Source organism: Stylophora pistillata, chromosome 1 (genome assembly GCF_964205215.1).
Source record: "Stylophora pistillata chromosome 1, jaStyPist1.2, whole genome shotgun sequence".
Classification (NCBI taxonomy): domain Eukaryota; kingdom Metazoa; phylum Cnidaria; class Anthozoa; order Scleractinia; family Pocilloporidae; genus Stylophora; species Stylophora pistillata.
Window position 1 is genome coordinate 34110052 of NC_142519.1, and position 21219 is coordinate 34131270.

The 21219-nt window shown below is 42.6% G+C and overlaps 1 protein-coding gene across 1 annotated transcript; it reads right to left on the reverse strand.

The window, feature by feature from the left end:
• Positions 1-13970: 13970 nt before the first annotated feature.
• On the reverse strand, positions 13971-14976 carry LOC111332356 (uncharacterized). Its single transcript, XM_022937669.2, has 2 exons — positions 14589-14976; positions 13971-14392 (listed from the first exon to the last, which is right to left on the reverse strand). The coding sequence occupies exons 1-2, from the start codon at positions 14974-14976 to the stop codon at positions 13971-13973; spliced, it is 810 nt and encodes a 269-aa protein (XP_022793404.2).
• Positions 14977-21219: the final 6243 nt, after the last annotated feature.

A 21219-nucleotide genomic window follows, 5' to 3' on the forward strand; every position in this document is an offset into this window, starting at 1 on the left:
CCAACTCAAGTACCACTGGGTTAGTCAACCATTCAGTCTTCCAAGCTTTCGAACAGCCAGTCATCCAGTCAGTCGCAAGTCAGCCACTCAGTCACCATTCGGTGAGCAAGTCAGTACACTTCTCATACAGCCCGTCAAGTTGCTTTGACTCAGTCAAACATTCAGTCATTGATTTACTAACTAGGCAGTCAGCTTCTCAGTCAACAGTTAATTACCCACTCTGTCTCCAGTCGGTCAGCCAGTCAGTTAAACAATCACCCTTTCAAGCAGCCAGTGAGTGAACCATGTAGGCAGCAAGTCAGCAGGCAATGAGCAACTCAGTCACCAGGCATTAAGCCATTGACTTAACCAGTACCATTGAGTTAGTCAACCATTCAGTGAGCTACTCAGCCATCCAGCCAATCAGCCAGTTAGTCACCAGTCAGTAATCCAGTCAGTCACCAGTCAATTACCATTCAGTCACAAGTCAGTCAGCAAGTCCGTTAACAAGTTAGATAGCCAGTCAAGAACCACTGGGTCAGTCAACCTTTCAGTCGGCCAGTCAGACAACCAAGGTTATAGCCAGTCAAGTATTACTGGTCACTGAGCCACTTAGTGAGCAAGACAGTCAACCAGGCTTTCAGCCAATCAGTCAACAGGCAATGAGCTACGAAGTTACTAGTCACTCCGAAATGCAGATACCCAGTTAGATAGCCAGTCAAGTAAACCTGAGTTAGGCGACCATTCATTCAGCTAGTATTGAACTTGACTGCCTATCTGAAGGATTAAATGACTTTTAGACTGACTCGTCACTGAGTGGCTAATCGGTGGTGACTGACTGGCTGTTTGACTGATGGGCTGACTTAGTGGTTGACTGGCTCATTGGTACTTGACTGGTTATCTGACAGGTTGACTGACTAGCAGACTCGATGTTTGACTGGCTTACTGGTATTTGACTTGCTATCTGACTAGTTAACTGACTTGCTTAAGGACTGGTGACTGAGTGACATTGACTAGCTCGATGACTGACTGAATGAACTGAATTGATGACTGATTAAGTAGCACTTGACTGTCTATCTGACTGTTTAACTGACTTATTGACCTGCTGCCGACTGACTGGCTAATTAACTGGTGACTGATTGGCCTTTTGACTGATTGGCTAGCTCAATCGTTGTGTAAATCAATGGGATTTAACATGGTATATGACTGGTTAACTGAGTTGCTGACCGACTGGTATGTGACTGATGCTTACTAAATGGCTGACTAACTTAGTGGTACTTGACTGGCTATCTCCTTGGTTGTCTGACCGTGTGAATGAAAGCTTGACTGACCCAGAAGTTCTTAACTGTCTATTTAACTTATTAACGGACTTGCTGACTGACTTGTGACTGAAGCAAATTGAGTGGTGACCGACTGGCTTATTGACTGATAACTGACTGGGTGATACACTGGATGGCTGACTAGCTGAGTGAATGGTTGACTAACTCGGTGATACTTGACTGGCTCTCTAACTGGCTAAGAGAATTGCTGATAACGAGTTAAGCAAGACCTGACCCATTTTACTTGGTGGCCAAATTTCTCAGGAAACATCGGTTATCAAGCCACTTTTCATCTTTTCTTACAGATTTGAACAGAATCTATTCAAAAAAATTGGTTTTGGTTTGTTTCCGGATAGTTTCTACAAAACAGTGTTTTCAGCGCGAGTTAAGTAAGACTTGACCCATTTCATGCTCTGGCCAAATTTTGGAGAAAACATCGGGTATGAAGCAAATTTTCATGTTTTCTTACAGATTTCAACACAATCTATTAAAAAAACTTGTTTTGGGTTGTTTCCAGATACTTTTTACAAAACCGTGTTTTCAGCGCGAGTTGAGAAAGACTTGACCCATTTGATGACCTGGCCAAATTTTCCAGTAAACATGGGGTATCAAGCAAATTTTCATGTCTTACAGATTTCAATACAATCTATTCAAAAAATTTGGTTTGGGGTTGTTTCGAGATAGTTTTTACAAAACCGTGTTTTGAGCGCGAGTTCAGCAAGACTTGACCCATTTTATGCTCTCGCCAGATTTTCCAGGAAACATCGAGTATCAAGCAAATTTTTATGTTTTCTTACATATTTCAATACGATTTATTCAAACAAATTGGTTTGGGGATGTTTCCAAATACCTTTTACAAAACGGTGTTTTCCGCACGAGTTGAGCAAGACGACCCATTCCATGCTCTAGCGAAATTTTGCACGAAACTTCGGGTATGAAGCAAATTTTCATGTTTTCTTACATATTTCAACACAATCTATTCAAGAAAATTAGTTTGCGGTTGCTCCCATATACTTTTTAGAAAACCGTGTTTTCAGCGCGAGTTTAGAAAGACTTGACCCATTTCATGCTCTGGCCAAATTTTGCAGTAAACATCGGGTATCAAGGAAATTTTCATTTCTTCTTACAGATTTCAACACTATCTATTCAAAAAAGTTGGCTTGGGGTTGTTTCCAGATACTTATTACAAAACCGTGTTTGCAGTGCGAGTTGAGCATGACTTGACCGATTTCATGCTCTGGGCAAATTTTTCAGGAAACATCGGGTATCAAGCAAATTTTCATGTCTTCTTACAGATCTCAACACAATCTCACAAAAAATTGGTTTTGGGTTGTTTGCAGATACTTTTTACAAAACTGTGTTTTTAGCACGAGATGAGCAGGACTTTACCCATTTTACTTTGTGGCCAAATTTCTCAGGAAACATCGGGTATCAAGCAAATTTTCATCTTTTCTTACAGATTTCAACAGAATCTATTCAAAATAATTGGTTTGGATTTGTTTCCAGATAGTTTTTACAAAACAGTGTTTTCAGCCCAAGTTGAGTAAGACTTGACCCATTTCATGCTATGGCCAAATTTTAAAGGAAACATCGGGTATCAAACAAATTTTCATGTCTTTCTACAGATTGCAACACAATATATTAAAAGAAAAATTGGTTTGGGGTTGTTTCCAGATACTTTTTACAAAATTGTTTTTTTAGCGCGAGTTGAGCAAGACGACGCATTTCAGGCTCTGTTCAAATTTTGCAGTAAACAGCGGGTATCAACCGAATTTTCATTTCTTCTTACCGATTTCAACACAAGGTATTCAAAAAAATTGGTTTGGGGTTTTTTCCAGATACTTTTTGGAAAACGGTGTTTTCAGCGGGATGTGAGAAAGACTTGGCGCATTTCACTCTCTGGCCAAGTTTCGCGTAAAACATCGGGTCTCAACCAAATTTTAGCGCTTTCTTACGGATCTAAACAGAATGTAGTGAAAATGTTTGGTTTTGCCTTGCTGGGAGATAGTTTTTGCAAACGTTTTCTTTCTTATTAACTCAATTGCTGACCAACTGGTGACTGACTGTCTTACTTATTGGCTAACTGACAGAAAACTGCTTTACTGAATTGCCAGTTGACTGACTCACTGGGTATCTGACCTGCTGACTGACTGGGTTACTGCTTTACTCATGGTTTAGTGACGGACTGGCTAGCTCACTGCTACCTGACGGACTGAGTGACTGGTTGACTTACTAACTTATTAATTGCTGACTGGCCTTTGAAGGGGCTGACTTACTGGTGGACTCGTTGACTTGGCGGATTTCACTGTGGCCAAATTTCGCAGGAAACAGCGGATATCATGTGGATTTTAGCGTTTTCTCACAGCTTTCAAGACAACCTATTCAAAAGAATCGCCTTTGCAGATACTTTTTTCAAAACCATGTTTTCTGCGGGAGTTGAGCAAGACTTGACCCAACTCATGCTCCGGCCAAATTTTGCAGGAAACATCGGGTATTAAACGAACTTGAGTGTTTTCATACAAATCTCAACACAATCCATTGTGGTTTTGTGTTCGTTCTTTTCCAAAACCGCGTTTTCAGCAAGAGTTGAGAAAGATTGGGCGCATTTCACTCTGACCAAGTTTCGCGAAAAACACTGGGTCTCAACCAAAGTTTAGCGCTTTCTTACGGATCTAAACACAATGTACTAAAAATATTTGGTTTGGCTTGCTTGCAGATAGTTTTTGCAAACGTTTTTTTCTGATTAACTCAATTGCTGACCAACTGGTGACGGAGTGGCTAATTGACTGGAACTTAATGGCTGACTAACTGGTTGACTGACCGGCTGACTAAAAAGCTGACTGACCCAGTGGTACTTCACTATCTATCTGAGTATTTCTTTGACTTACGGACCGACTGGGGACTTTGTGGCTAATTGGCTGACTGGCTGACTGGCTGACTTGCTGACTTTCTGACTGGCTGGTTGACAGACCCGCTGACTAAAAGGTTCACTGACCCAGTGGTACTTGACTGGCTCGCTGACTGGTTAACTGACTGGGTCACCGGCTGGTGACTGAGTGGTCAATTGACTGGTGAGTCAGTGGCTGACTACGTGGTTGACTGACTGGCTGAATGATAGGTTGACTAGCTCAGTGGTCCTAGATTGGTTATCTGACTGGTTAACTGACTTGCTGAACGACTGGTAAATGAGTCACTAGTTGACTGGTGACTGTTTCGCTGAGTAACTGGTTGACTGTTTCCCTGACTGAGTGAATGATTGACCTAGTGGTACTTGACTGGCTATATGACTGCTTCGGTAACGAACTGGCTGAATGATAGGTACTCAGCAAGTCAGGTTAACTGACTTGCTAACCGATTGGTGACTATGTGGCTAATTGACCTGTGACTCACTGGCTGACTGCGTGGTTGACTAACTTAATGGTACGTGATTAGTTATCTCACCGGTTAACTGACTTGCTGATCGCCTGGTGAATGAGTGACTAGTTAACTAGCGACTGACTGGTTGAGTAGCTGGTTGACTGAACGGTTGACTGACGCAGTGGTAATTGACTGGCTATGTGACTGGCTAACTGACTGGCTGACCGACTTGTGACTGAGTGGCTAATTGAGTGGTGACTGACTGTCTGACTGAAGTGTTGACTGACTCAATCGTAGTTGATTGACTGGCTAGCTGAGGTCCTGACCGACTGGTGAATGAGTAACTAATTAATTGGTGCTTGACTGGCGGAGTGGCGGGTTTACCGCCTGCCTAACTAAATGGTTCACTGACGCAGTGGTACTTTACTGGCTATATGACTGGTTAACTGACTGGCTGAAGGACTGGAGACTGAGTGGCTTAATGATTGGTAACTGACTGGCTGACTGCGTGGTCGGTCGACTGGATGACGAAAGGGTTGACTGGTTGAGTGGTACTTGACTGGGTATCTGACTGGTTAGCTGACTTGGTGACCAACTGGTGAGTGAGTGGCTGGTTGACCGGTGAGTAAGTAACTGGTTGACTGACTGGCTGACTTGAAGAGTGATTGATTCAATGGTTCTTGAGTGGCTATCTGTCTGGTCGACGTGCTGACCCACTAACTGTCTGACTGACTGGTCGACTTCCTCGGTGGTGCCTGAGCAGCTGACTGACGAATTAACTGACTCAGTAGCTCCTGACGATTATCTGATTGGTTGACTAACTGTTTCACTGACTGGTTAAGACTCGCTGACCGACTGGTGACTGACTGTCTTAGTGATGGGCTAACTGACAAACTGCTGCACTGAATGACTAGTTGACTGACTCACTGGATACCTGACCGGCTGACAGACTGGGTTACTGCTTTACTCACGGTTTGGTGACGGACTGGCTAATTCAATGCTACCTGACCGACTGAGTGACTGGTTGACTTACTGACTTATTAATTACTGACTGGCCCTTGAAGGGGCTGACTGACTGGTGGACTGGTTGACTTGGCGCATTTCACTCTGGCCACATTTCGCAGAAAACAGCGCATGTAATCTGGATTTTAGCGTTTTCTCCCAGCTTTCAAGACAACCTATTAGTCTTGTTTGCAGATACTTTCCTCAAAACCATGTTTTCTACGCGAGTTGAGCAAGACTTGACCCATTTCATTCTCTGGCCAAATTTTGCAGCAAACATCAGGTATCAAACGAAATTTAGCGTTTTCATACAAATTTCCACACAATCCATTGAGAAAAGTTGGTTTTGGGTTCTTTGCAGATACTTTTTCCAAAACCGTGTTTTCAGCAAGAGTTGAGCAAGACTTGACCCATTTAACTCTGTGGCCAAATTTGGAGAGCAACAACAGGTATCACTTAGTTTTTAGTGTTTTCTTAGAGATTTCAACACAATTGGTTTGGGGTTGTCTGCAGATGCTTTTTGCAAAATCGTGTTTTCACCACCAGTTGAGCGAGACTTGACCCATTTAACTCTCTGGCCAAATTTTGCAGGAAACATCGGGAATTAAGCATATTTTCATGTTTTCGTACAGATTGCAACCCAATCTATTCAAAAAAATTGCTTTGGGGTTGTTTCCAGATACTTTTTACAAAACCGTGTTTTCAGCGCGAGTTGAGGAAGACTTGACCCATTTTACTGTGTGGCCAAATTTGGCAGGAAACATCGCGCATCAACCAAAACTTAGTGTTTTCTTACACATTTCAATAAAATCTGTCTAAAATAGTTGGTTTTCGCTTGTTTGCCTATAAGTTTTGCAAAACCGTGTTTTGAGCGCAAGTTAAGCAAGACTTGACCCAAATCTCTACCTGGCCAAAATTTGCAGGAAACATCGGGTATCAAGGAATCTTTCGTGTTTTCTTACAGAGTGCAAAAGAATCTATTCAAAAAATTGGTTTTGCGTTGTTTGCAGATACTTTTCGGAAAACCGTGTTTTCAGCCCGAGTTGAGAAAGACGGTGCATTTCACTCTCTGGCCAAGTTTCGCACATTGGGTCTCAACCAAATTTTAGCGCTTTCGTACGGATCTAAACAGAATGCAGTGAAAAGATTTGGTTTTGGGTTGCTTACAGATAGTTTTTGCAAAAGTTTTTCTCTGATTAACTCAATTGCTGACCAACTGGTGACTGAGAGGCTAATTAACTGGGACTTACTGGTTGACTAACTGGTTGACTGACCGGCTGACTAAAAGGCTGACTGACGCAGTGGCACTTCACTAGCTATCTGAGTAATTCTTTGACTTACTGACCGACCGGAGACTGAGTGGCTAATTGGCTGACTGGCTGTGTGACTGAATGGCTGACTGGCTGACTGGCTGGTTGACTGACCCACTGACTGAAAGGTTCACTGACCCAGTGGTACTTGACTGGCTCTCTGACTGGGTAAGTGACTGGGTGACTGGGTGGTGACCGAGCGGCTAATTGACTGTTGAGTCAGTGGATGACTACGTGGTTGACTGACTGGCTGAATGATAGGTTGACTAACTCAATGGTCCCTGATTGGCTATCTGACTGGTTAACTGACTTGCTGAACGAGTGGTGAATGAGTCACTAATTGACTAATGACTGTTTCGCAGAGTAACTGGTTGACTGTTTGCCTGACTGAGTGAAGGACTGAGCTAGTGGTACTTAACTGGCTATTTGACTGGTTGTGTAACGAACTTGCTGACCGATATGTACTCAGCAAGTCAGGTTAACTGACTAGCTGACCGATTAGTGACTAAGTGGCTAACTGAACTGTGACTCACTGGCTGACTCCGTGGTTGACTAACTCAATGGTACTTGACTGCTTATCTCAACGGTTACCTGACTTGCTGATCGTCTGGTGAACGAGTGACTAGTTAACTGGTGACTGCCTGGTTGAGTAGCAGGTTGAATGAATGGTTGACTGACGCAGTGGTAATTGACTTGCTAATTGACTGGTGACTCACTGGCTGACTGAAGTGTTGACTGACTCAATCGTACTTGATTGACTGGCTAACTTAGCTCCTGACCGACTGGTGAATAAGTGACTAATTAATTGGTGATTCTGATACAATGAAATATATGAAGTTCATATATTTTGAACTGTGGTGTTAGATACATATGATGCACGATCCTCGCAGTATATAGCGCTATTTAAGCAATAGCGAAAATCAGGCCTGTACGGGATTCGAACCACTGACCTCTGCGACCTCTAGTGTAGCGCTTTACCAATTGAGCTAACAAGCCAACTGGGAGCAGGCCGTTAAGTTGATTTGTAATAAACCAGTAAAAGTGATAAATCTGATAAAGGTCAGTGGTTCGAATCCCGTACAGGCCTGATTTTTTTCAGCTCTGACTTTCGCTATTGCTTAAATAGCGCTATCTACTGCGAGGATCGTGCATCATACGTAGATTACAATCTATCCAAAAAAGTTGGTTTTCGCTTGTTTCATGATAGTTTTTGCAAAACCGTGTTTTAAGCCCGAGTTGAGCAAGACTTGACCCAAATCTCTATCTGGCCAAATTTCGCAGGAAACATTGGGTATCAAGGAAATTTTAGTGTTTTCTAACAGATTGCAACACAATCTATTGAAAAACATTGGTTTGGGGTTGTTTGCGGATACTTTTTACAAAACCGTGTTTTCAGCACGAGTTGAGCAACACTTGATCCATTTCATCCTCTGGCCAAATTTTGGAGCAATCATCGGGTATGAAGCAAATTTTCACGTTTTCTTACAGATTTCAACATAATCTATTTAAAAAAATGGTTTTGGGCTGTTTCTGGATACTTTTTACAAAACCGTGTTTTCAGCGCAAGTTGAGCAAGACTTGACCCATTTTATGCTCTGGCCAGATTTTGCAGGAAATATCGAGTATCAAGCAAATTTTTATGTTTTCTTACATAATTCAATACCATCTATTCAACCAGATTGGTTTGGAGTTGTTTCCAGATACTTTTTACAAAACCGTGTTCTCAGCACGAGTTGAGCAAGACTTGACCCATTTCATGCTCTGGCGAAATTTTGCAGGAAACTTCGGGTATCTAGCAAATTTTCATGTTTTCTTACAGATTACAAAACAATCTATTCCTGAAAATTAGTTTGGGGTTGTTTCCATATACTTTTTACTAAACCGTGTTTTCAGCGCGAGTTTAGAAAGACTTGACCCATTTCATGCTCTGGCCAAATTTTGCAGGAAACATTGGGTATCAAGGAAATTTTCATTTCCTCTTACAGAGTTCAACACTATCTATTCTCCTGAGACATCGGGTATCAAGCAAATTTTCATGTCTTCTTACAGATCTCAACACAATCTATTCAAAAAAATTGGTTTGGGGTTGTTTCCAGATAATTTTAACAAAACCGTGTTTTCAGCACGAGCTGAGCAAGACTTGACCCATTTTACTTTGTGGCCAAATTTCTCAGGAAACATCGGGTATCAAGCAAATTTTTATCTTTTCTTACACATTTCAACAGAATCTATTCAAAAAAATTAGTTTGGGTTTGTTTCCAGATAGTTTTTACAAAACAGTGTTTTCAGCGCGAGTTGAGTAAGACTTGACCCATTTCATGCTCTGGCTAAATATTAGAGGAAACATCGGGTATGAAGGAAATTTCCATGATTTCTTACAGATTTCAACACAGTCTATTAAAAAAAACTTGTTTTGGGTTGTTTCCAGATACCTTTTAGAAAACCGTGTTCTCAGCGCGAGTTGAGCAAGACTTGACCCATTTCATGATCTGGCTAAATTTTCCAGTAAACATGGGGTATCAAGCAAATTTCCATAACTTCTTACAAATTTCAACGCAATCTATTCAATAAATTTAGTTTGGGGTTGTTTCGAGATACTTTTTACAAAACCGTGTTTTCAGCGCGAGTTAAGCAAGACTTGACTCATTTTATGCTTTGGCCAGATTTTGCAGGAAAGAACGAGTATCAAGCAAATTTTTATGTTTTCTTACCTATTTCAATACCATCTATTCACGCAGGCTGGTTTGGGCTTGTTTACAGATACTTTATACAAAACCGTGTTTTCAGCAGGAGTTGAGCAAGACTTGACCCATTTCATGCTCTGGGCAAATTTTGCAGGAAACATCGGGTATCAAGCAAATTTTCATGTCTTTTTACAGATTGCAACACAATCTATTCAAAAATTTGGTTTGGGGTTGTTTCCAGATACTTTTTACAGAAACATGTTTTCAGCGCGAGTTAAGTAAGACTTCACCCATTTCATGCTATGGCTAAATTTGGCAGGAAACATCGGGTATTAAGCAAATTTTCATGTCTTCTTACAGATTTCAACACAATCTATTCAAAAAAACTTTTGGGGTTTTTTCCAGATCCTTTTTACAAAATCGTGTTTTGAGCACGAGTTGAGCAGGACTCGACCGATTTTACTTTGTGGCCAAATTTCTTAGGAAACATCGGGTTTCAAGCAAATTTTCATTTTTTTTCAATAGATTTAAACACGATCTATTTAAAAAAATTTGTTTGGGGTTTTTTCCAGATACTTTTTACAAAACCGTGTTTTTAGCGCGAGTTGAGCAAGATTTGATGCATTTCATGCTCTGGCCAGATTTTGTAGGAAACGCCGGGTATCAAGCAAATTTTCCTGTCTTCTTACATATTGCAACCCAATCTATTCAAAAAATTTGTTTGGGGCTGTTTCCAGATACTTTTTACAAAACCGTGTTTTCAGCCCGAGTTGAGGAAGACTTGACCCATTTCATGCTCTGCCCAAATTTTGCAGGAAACATCGGGTATGAAGCAAATTTTGATGTGTTCTTACAGATTTCAACACAATCTATTCAAAAAAATTGGTTTGGGGTTGTTTCCATATACTTTTTAGAAAACCGTGTTTTCAACACGAGTTTAGAGAGACTTGACCGACTTTACTTTGTGGCCAAATTTCTTAGGAAAGATCGGGTATCAAGCAAATTTTCATGTTTTATTATAGATGACACAATCTTATAGATGACACAATCTATTCAAAAATATTGGTTTGAGGTTTTTTCCAGATACTTTTTACAAAACCGTGTTTTTAGCGCAAGTTAAGTAAGATTTGACGCATTTCATGCTCTCGCCAAATTTTGCAGGAAACATCGGGTATCAAGCAAATTTTCCTGTCCTCTTACATATTGCAACCCAATCTATTAAAAAAAATGGTTTGGGGTTGTTTCCAGATACTTTTTACAACACCGTGTTTTCAGCGCGAGTTGAGGAAGACTTGACACATTTCATGCTCTGCCCAAACTCTGCAGGAAACATCGGGTATCAAACAAATTCTCATGTCTTCTTACAGATTTCAACAGAATCTATTTTGCAAAACCTTGTTTTGAACGCGAGTTGGGAAAGACTCGCCCAAAATCTCTATCTGCCCAAATTTCTCACGAAACATCGCGTATTAAGCAAATTTTGATGTGTTCTTACAGATTTCAAACAACCTATTCAAAATAATTGGTTTGGGGTTGTTTCCATATACTTTTTACAAAACCGTCTTTTCAGCGCATTTTGAGGAAGACCTAACCCATTTCATGCTCTGACCAAATTTTGCAGGAAACATCGGATATCAAGCAAATTTTCATGTCTTCTTTTAGATTTCAACACAATCTATTCAAAAAAATTGGTTTGGGGTTGTTTCCAGATACTTTTACAAAATCGTGTTTTCAGCGCGAGTTGAGAAAAAGGACCCATTTCATGGTCTTGCCAAATTTTGCATTAAACTTCGGGTACCAAGCAAATTTTCACGTCCTTACATATTTTAACACAATCTATTCAAAAAAATTGGTTTGCAGTTTTTTCCAGATACTTTTTACAAAACCGTGTTTTAAGCACGAGTTGAGCAAGACTTGACCCATTTTATGCTCTGGCCGAATTCTACAGGAAAGATCGGGCATCAAGCAACTCTTCATGTTTTCTTAGAGATTTCAACACAATCTATTAAAAAAAAATTGGTTTTGGGTTCTCTCCAGATACTTTTTACAAAACCGTGTTTTCAGCGCGAGTTGAGCAAGACTTGACCCATCTCATGCTCTGGCCAAATTCTGCAGGAAACATCGGGTATAACGCAAATTTTCATGTGTTCTTACACATTTCAGTAAATCTAAAAAAAATTGGTTTGGGGTTGTTTCCAGATACTTATTACAAAACCGTGTTTTCAGCGCGAGTTAAGCAAGACTTGACCCATTTCATGCTTTGGCCAAATTTTGCAGGAAAGATCGGGTATCAGGCAAATTTTCATGTCTCCTTACAGATTTCAACACAATCTATTCAAAAAAATTGGTTTAGGGTTGTTTCCAGATACATTTTACAAAACCATGTTTTCAGCGCGAGTTGAGCAAGACTTGACTCATTCTACTATGTGTCCAAATCTGGCACGAAACATCGCGCATCAACCAAAACTTAGTGTTTTCTTACACATTTCAATACAATCTATCCATGAAAGTTGATTTTTGCTTGTTTGGTTATACCTTTTGCAAAACCGTGTTTTGATCGCGAGTTGGGCAAGACTTGACCCAAATCTCTATCTGGCCAAATTTCGCCGGAAACATCGGGTATCAAGCACATTTTAGTGTTCTCTTACAGATTGCAACACAATCTATTGTAATAAAATGGTTTTGGGTTGTTTGCAGATACTTTTCACAAAACCGTGTTTTCAGCGGAGTTGAGGAAGACTTGACCCATTTCATGCTCTGGCCAAATTTCGCAGGAAACAGCAGATATCATCTGGATCTTCTCACAGCTTTCAAGACATGCTATTCAAAAGAATCGCCTTTGTCTTGTTTGCAGATACTTTTCTCAAAACAATGTTTTCTGCGCGAATTGAGCAAGACGACCCATTTCATGCTCTAGCCAAATTTGCAGGAAACATCGGGTATTAACCGAGCTTTAGTGTTTTCATAAAAATTTCAACACAATCCATTGAAAAAAGCTGGTTTTGAGTTCTTTGCAGATACGTTTACCAAAACCGTGTTTTCAGCAAGAATTGAGAAAGACTTGGCGCATTTCACTGTGGCCAAGTTTCGCGGAAAACATCGGTTCTCAACCAGACTTTAGCGCTTTCCTACTGATCTAGACACAATGTACTAAAATATTTGGTTTTGGCTTGCCTGCAGATAGTTTTTGCAAACGTTTTTTTCTGATTAACTCAATTACTGACCAACTGGTGACTGAGTGGCTAATTGACTGGGACTTACTGGCTGACTAACTGGTTGACTGAACGGCTGTTTAAAAGGCTGACTGACCCAGTCGTAATTCACTATCTATCTGAGTAAGTCTTCGACTTACTGACCGACTGGGGACTAATTAGCTGACTGGCTGTGTGACTGAATGGCCGACTGGCGGACTGGCTGACTGGCTGACCGGCTGCCGGGCTGGTTGACCGACCCGCTGACTGAAAGGTTCACTGACCCAGTGGTACTTGACTGGCTCGCTGACTGGTTAACTGACTGGGTGACCGGCTGGTGATTGAGTGGTCAATTGACTTGTGAGTCAGTGGCTGACTACGTGGTTGACTGACTGGCTGAATGATAGGTTGACTAACTCAATGGTCCTTGATTGGCTATCTGACTGGTTAACTGACTTGCTGATCGCCTGGTGAATGAGTCACTAGCTAATGATGACTGACTGGTGGATTAGCTGGTTGACTGAGTGGTTGATTAGTAGGCAGTCGTCGGACCATGTCCATGGCTAGCGCAATTGCGAGAAACACTTTCTCTCGTGGCTAAAAAGCCCAATTCTAGTACGGCAGACAGGGCCGCATCCACTGCACACGAAAACACTTGCCACTCGAACACACGTTGCTTTGTTCATTGCTGCTCTTCTCTTAGCTCTTCTATCATCAGCTTCAGCTTTCAGCCTTTCCTCTCCGGCCTGGATTGCCAGACTGCACACAGACCTCCAATCACTCCGATCTGCAGCATGTAGCTCTCTGTTATCTGTTGGCAGGCTAGTGGCGAGCATATCTCTCTTGCATACGTCCTTGAAACGCAGCTTAGGTCTGCCAATAGGCCTCGTACCGGATTCCAACTCACCATACAGCAGATTCTTAGTGATTCGCCCATCCTCCATCCGGTACACATGACCTAGCCACCTCAATCTGCGCTGTTTTATCAGGGTGAAACATCGAGGGGATATTGGCTCTTGCAAGTTCCTTATTGTTAGAGACCTTATCTGTCCATGAGATGGAGAGGATGCGACGAAGACATCTCATATGGAAGATGTTCAAGCGCTTCTCCTTACTAGCGTAGGTAGTCTAAGACTCGCTACCAAACAATAAGGTGCTCACGATGCAAGGACGATACACAGCAACTTTAGTTTGGGTAGTTAACTTCTTGTTCTCCCAGACACGGGAAGACAGCTTAGCCATGTTGGTTGCAGCCTTGCCAATTCTCTTTCTAATCTCCACTTGAAGGCAGTTGTTGTTTGAGGTAGTGGAGCCGAGATAGGTAAACTGTGTGACGGCTTCCAAGATGTAATCTTTGATCGTTACGGCAGGTGTGGCTGCATTGTCCTGGGACATGAATTTCGTCTTCTTTAGGCTGCTTGTAAGTCTGGAAGCCTGCCATGCGTCAGAAAACTGATTAAGGAGGAGTTGGAGTTTTTCAGCGCTGTGAGCAACGAGGGCAACATCATCGGCAAGGAGAAGGTCACGGATGGCTACCTTTGTTCTTGGCTCTAAGGCGAGCAGGGTTGAACAATTTACCATCAGAACGAGATCGTATCAGTATGCCCTCTTCAGAGGACTTGAAAGCGTGATTCAGTAAAACTGAAAAGAAGATGTTGAAGAGAGTTTGGGCTAGCACACATCCTTTTTTTACGCCGCTGTTTATATCGAATGCCTCAGACCTGTTTTCGTCATACTGCACTGTACCCCGAGACGCATCCTCGAACGATTTGATGAAGTTCAGGAATTTAGGAGGACAGCCAAGTAAGGGCAGAATCTTGAAAATGCCGTCTCTACTGAAAAGGTCCAACGCCTTTGTCAAGTCGATGAATACAATGTAGAGTGGCTGTTGTTGCTCTTTGCACCTCTCCTGGAGTTGTCTCAAAGAGAAAATCATGTCCACAGTCGACCGATTAGAGCGGAAACCACACTGGGATTCAGGGTACACCCTTTCAGCGATCTTTTGAAGGCGGTATAATGCTACTCGGGCAAACAGCTTTCCAGCAATGCACAGAAGTGAGATGCCACGGTAATTGTTGCCATCAATGCGGTCTCCCTTGTTTTTGTATAGGGTTGAGATAATAGAATCCCTCATCTCCTGGGGAACGTATCCCTCTTCCCAGCATTTGCAGATTAGCTGGTGGAGATGGTCGAACAATTCGTTTCCACTGCATTTGAAGACCTCAGCCGGGATACCGTCAAGCCCAGGGGCCTTTCCAGACGATATGTGACTGATTGCCTTTCAGAGATCTTCCATGGTGGGGGCTCATCTAGTGCAAACATGATGGGAAGCCTTTCAATGCAGTCAAGGACAGAGGGTAAGACAGAGCTCGATCTACCATAGAGCTCGCTATAGTATTCCACCCAGCACTCCATCAGTCTCGATTTATTAGTAATGATTTCACCAGTTGATGTTTTGAGTGGTGAGGACTTTGACTGTGTAGGTCCCAATCGCCTTCTTGATACCCTCAGACATGCCCCTGGAATTTCCAGCGTCAGTAGCTGACTGGATTTCAGCACAGAGATTCATCCAAAAGTTGTTAGCACAGATCTTACAATTTTGATTCGCACGACGCCTAGCCTCCCGAAGTGCTTCCAAATAGCTAAGTGATGGATTACGCTGGTAGTTCTGCACGGCATTCCTCTTTGCTTCGATAAGCGGCTGGAGAGTCGCGATGTTTGCATTGAACCAATCCTGGCTTTTGCGTACATTCTTGCCAAAGGCCTTTAATCCTGCAGCAAGGGTGGTGTCCTTGACATGGCTCCAGTAATCCTCTGTGTTAAGTTCGAGGAAGTCTCCGAGTTACGAGCTCAGGATGTCGTTGAATATAGAGACATTTTCAGGGTTGGCGGTGGCAGAAGCATTAATGCGAAGTGTAGCAGATTGTTTGACACGATGGAACTTCTTTGGACGTAACTGGATCTTCGTGCAGACAAGGTAGTGATCACTTTTACAATCAGCACTGTGGTATGCCCTTGTAGTACGAATGTTATTTTAAAAGGTGTTCCCGTCTTGAGATGATGAGGTCCAGTTCGTGCCAGTTTTTAGATCTGGGGTACACGCACGAGAACCTATGGTGCAGCTTCACGCCAAAGAATGTGTTTGTAATACAGAGGTGATGATAGGTGCAAAGCTCCAGAAGGCGTCGACCATTTTCATTGCATTTGCCAATATCAAAGTGAGCAAGACAATCAGGCCAGGAGCCTTGATCGTTTCCCACTCTAGCGTTCAAGTCGCCGATTAGATATGGGATATGTTTGATAGCATCATGAAATTGGCTGTAAAAGGTATCCCTGGCATCGGTACTCGAAGTCAGGGTTGGAGCGTAGACAGAAAGCAAATTGGTGGGACCTAGATCGGTATTGAGTTTTATGTGCATGATGCGCTCAGACTTGGTTGAGCCCGGCTTCACCATCTGTACTAGCTTGTTGCTGAAAGTAAAACCAACTCCATGTACTCTAGGCTCATCTTCATTTCTACCCTGCCAAAAAAAGGGGATTCCTTCTCCGTTAGGCTTGGCAACCAGCTATGCGCGTTTTCCGTAAAGCAGCGATATCAACTTGGAGCCCAACCAATTCTCTGCTGATGACAGCTGTTTTGCGTACACCATCAATGTCGCGTATGTCCTTGGTAAGTCCGGTCATCATCGTTCGGACGTTCAAGTGATAGTTTACTGGCTCTCTGACTGGTAAACTGACTAGGTGACCGGCTGGTGACTGAGTGGGTAATTGACTGGTGAGTCAGTGGCTGACTACGTAGTTGACTGACTGGCTGAATGATAGGTTGACTAACTCAATGGTCCTTGATTGGCTATCTGACTGGTTAACTGACTTGCTGAACGACTGGTGAATGAGTCACTAATTGACTGGTGACTGTTTCGCTGAGTAACTGGTTGACTGTTTACGTGACTGAGTGAATGACTGACCTAGTGGTACTTGAGTGGCGATGTGACTGGTTGGGTAACGGACTGGCTGACCGATATGTACTCAGCAAGTCAGGTTAACTGACTTGCTGACCGATTGGTGACTAATTGACGTATGACTCACTGGCTGACTGCGTGGTTGACTAACTCAATGGTACTTGATTGGTTATCTCACCGGTTAACTGACTTGCTGATCGCCTGGTGAATGAGTGACTAGTTAACTGGTGACTGACTGGTTGAGTAGCTGGTTGACTGAATGGTTGACTGACGCAGTGGTAATTGACTGGCTATGTGACTGGTTAACTGACTGGCTGACCGACTTGTGACTTAGTGGCTAATTGAGGGGTGACTGACTGGCTAACTGAGGTGTTGACTGACTCAATCGTAGTTGATTAACTGGTTAACTGAGCTCCTGACCGACTGGTGAATGACTGACTAATTAGTTAATTACCATCTGCCTAACTAAATGGTTCACTCTCCCAGTGGAATTTGACTGGCTATATGACTGGTTAACTGACTGGCTGAAGGACTGGAGACTGAGTGGCTTAATGATTGGTAACTGACTGGCTGACTGCATGGTCGGCCGACTGGATGACGAAAGGGTGACTGATTGAATGGTACTTGACTGGGTATCTGACTGGTTAGCTGACTTGGTGACCAACTGGTGAGTGAGTGGCTTGTTGACCGGTGAGTAAGTCACTGGTTGACCGACTGGCTGACTTGAAGAGTGATTGATTCAATGGTACTTGAGTCTGGTCAGCCGACTTCCTGACCCACTAACTCTCTGAATGAATGGTCGACTTCCTCGGTGGTGCGTAAGCAGCTGACTGACGAATGAACTTACTCAGTAGCTCCTGACGACTATCTGATTGGTTGACTAACTGGTTCACTTACTGGTTAACTGACTCGCTGACCGACTGGTGACTGACTGTCTTACTGGTGGGCTAAGTGACAGAGAAAACTGCTGGATTGAATGACTAGTTGACTGACTCACTGGATACCTGACCTGCTGACTGACTGGGTTACTGCTTTACTCTCGGTCTCGTCACGGACTCGCTAACTCAATGGTAACTGACCGACTGAGTGACTGGTTGACTTACTGACTTATTAAATACTGACTGGCATTTGAAGCGGCTGACTGACGGGTGGACTCGTTGACTTGGCGCATTTCACTCTGGCAAAATTTCGCAGGAAACAGCGGATATTATCTGGATTTTAGCGTTTTCTCACAGCTTTCAAGACAACCCATTCAAAAGACGCGCCTTTTTCTTGTTTGCAGATACTGTTTCAAAACCATCTGTTCTGCGCGAGTTGAGCAAGACTTGACCCATCTCATTTTCTGGCCAAATTTTGCAGGAAATATCGGGTATCAACCGAAATTTAGTGTTGTCATACAGATTTCAACAGAATCCATTGAAAAAAGTTGGTTTTGGGTTCTTTGCAGATACTTTTTCAAAAACCGTGTTTTCAGCAAGAGGTGAGCGAGACGACTCATTTCAGTCTGTGGCCAAATTTGGAAGGCAACAGCAGGTAACACTCAATTTTTAGTGTTTTCTTAGAGATTTCAATACAATCTATCCAAAAAAGTTGGTTTTCGCTTGTTTGATGATACTTTTTGCAAAACCGTGTTTTGAGCGCGAGTTGAGAAAGACCTGACCCAAATCTCTATCGGGCCAAATTTCGCAGGGAACCTCGGGTATCAAGCAAATTTAATTGTTTTCTTACAGATTGCAACACAATCTATTGAAAAAAATTGGTTTTCGGTTGTTTGCACATACCTTTTACAAAATCGTGTTTTCAGCACAAGTTTAGCAAGACTTGACCCATTTCATGCTCTGGCCAAATTTTGCAGGAAACATCGGGTATCAAGCAAATTTTCATGTCTTCTTACAGATTTCAACACAATCTATTCAAAAAAAGGTGTTTGAGGTTGTTTCCAGATACATTTTACAAAACTGTGTTTTCAGCGAGAGTTGAGCAAGACTTTACCCATTTAATGCTCTCGCCAAAGTTTAGAGGAAATATCGGGTATCAAGCAAATTTTCCTGTTTTCTTACAGATTTTAACCTAATCTATTAAAAAAAATTGGTTTGCAGTTGTTTCCAGATAATTTTTACAAAACCGTGTCTTCAGCACAAGTTGAGCAAGACTTGACACATTTCATGCTCTGGCCAAATTGTGCAGGAAAGTATAAAGCAAATTTTCATGGTCAAGTCTTTCTCAACTCGCACTGAAAACACGGTTTTGTAAAAAGTATCAGCACACAACCCAAAATCAATTTTTTTCAATAGATTGCGTTGCAATCTGAGAGAAAACACTAAAATTTCCTCGATACCCGATGTTTAATGAGAAATTTGGCAAGATAGAGATTTGGGTCAAGTCTTGCTGAACTCGCGCTGAAAACACGGTTTTGCAAAAAGTATCTGCAAACAAGCGAAAACCAACTCTTCTTGATCGATTGTATTGAAATGTGTAAGAAAACACTAATTTTCGGTTGATGCGCGGTTTCCTGCCAAATTTGGCCACAAAGTAAAATGGGTCAAGTCTTGCTTAACTCGCGCTGAAAACACGGTTTTCAAAAAGTATCTGGAAACAGCCCCAAACCAATATTTTTGAATAGATTGTCTTGAAATTAGTAAGGAAACATGAAAATTTGCTTGATATCCGGATTCAATTACTGACTGATTCACCAGTCGTTCAACAAGTCGGTTCACCAGTCAGATAGGCAATCAAGTACCATTGAGTTAGTCAACCAATCATGCAGCCAGTCAGTCAACCACGTAGTCAGCCACTGACTCACCAGTGAGTTCACCACTCAGTGACCAGCCGGTCACCCAGTCAGTTAACCAGTCAGAGAGCCAGTCAATTATCACTTGAACGTCCGAACGATCCTGACCGGACTTACCAAGGACATACGCGACATCAATGGGTACGCAAAACAGCTGTCATCAGCAGAGAATTGGTTGGGCTCCAAGTTGATATCGCTGCTTTACAGGAAACGCGCATAGCTGGTTGCGAAGCCTAACGGAGAAGGAATACACATTTTTCTGACCGGGTAGAGATGAAGATGAGCCTAGAGTACATGGAGTTGGTTTTGCTCTCAGCAACAAGCTAGTACAGATGGTGGAGCCAAGCCCAACCAAGTCTGAGCGCATCATGCACACAAAACTCAATACCGATCTAGGTCCCACCAATTTGCTTTCTGTCTACGCTCCAACCCTGACTTCGAGTACCGATGCCAAGGATACCCAAACAACGAAGTGCTGATTCTACTCGGCGACTTGAACGATAGAGTGGGAAACGATCAAGGCTCCTCGCCTGATTGTCTTGGTCACTTTGGTGTTGGCAAATGCAATGAAAATGATCGACGCTTTCTGGAGCTTTGCACATATCATCACCTCTGTATTACAAACACATTCTTTGGCGTGAAGCTGCACCAGAGGTTCTCGTGCATGTACCCCAGATCTAAAAATTGCCACCAACTCGACCTCATCATCTCAAGACGAGAACACCTTAATAAGATTCGCACTACAAAGGCATACCACAATGTTGATTGTGAGAGTGATCACTACCTTGTCTGCAAGAAGATCCAGAGACGTCCAAAGAAGTTCCATCGTGTCAAACAATCTGTTACACTTCGCATTAATGCTTCTGCCAGCGCCATCCCTGAAAATGTCTCTATATTCATCGACATCCTGAACTCGAAAGTCGGAGACTGCCTGGAACTTAACACAGAGGAACACTGGAGCCATATCAAGGACACCACCCTTGGTGCAGCATTAAAAGCCTTTGGCAAGAATGTACGCAAAAGCCAGGATTGGTTCAATGCAAACATCGCGACTCTCCAGCCGCTCATCGAAGCAAAGAGGAATGCACTGCAGAACTATCAACGTAATCCATCACCTACCTCTTTGGAAGCACTTCGGGAGACCAGGCGTCGTGCGAATCAAAAATATAAGATCTATGCTAACAATTTTTGCATGAATCTTTGTGCTGAAATCCAGTCAGCTGCTGACGATGGAAATTCCAGGGGCATGTTTGAGGGTATCAAGAAGGCGATTGGGACCTACACAGTCCAAGTCCTCACCACTCAAAACATCAACTGGTGAAATCACTACTGATAAATCAACACTGATGGAGTGTTGGGTGGAATAGTATAGCGAGCTCTATGGTAGATCGAGCTCTGTCTTACCCTCTGTCCTTAACTGCATTGAAAGGCCTCCCATCATGTTTGAACCAGATGAGCCCTCCACCATGGAAGATCTCTGAAAGGCAATCAGTCACATATCGTCTGAAAAGGCCCTGGGCTTGACGGTATCCCGAGTGAAGTCTTCAAATGCAGTGGAAACCAATTGTTCGACAATCTCCACCAGCTAATCTGCAAATGCTGGGAAGAGGGATACGTTCCCCAGGAG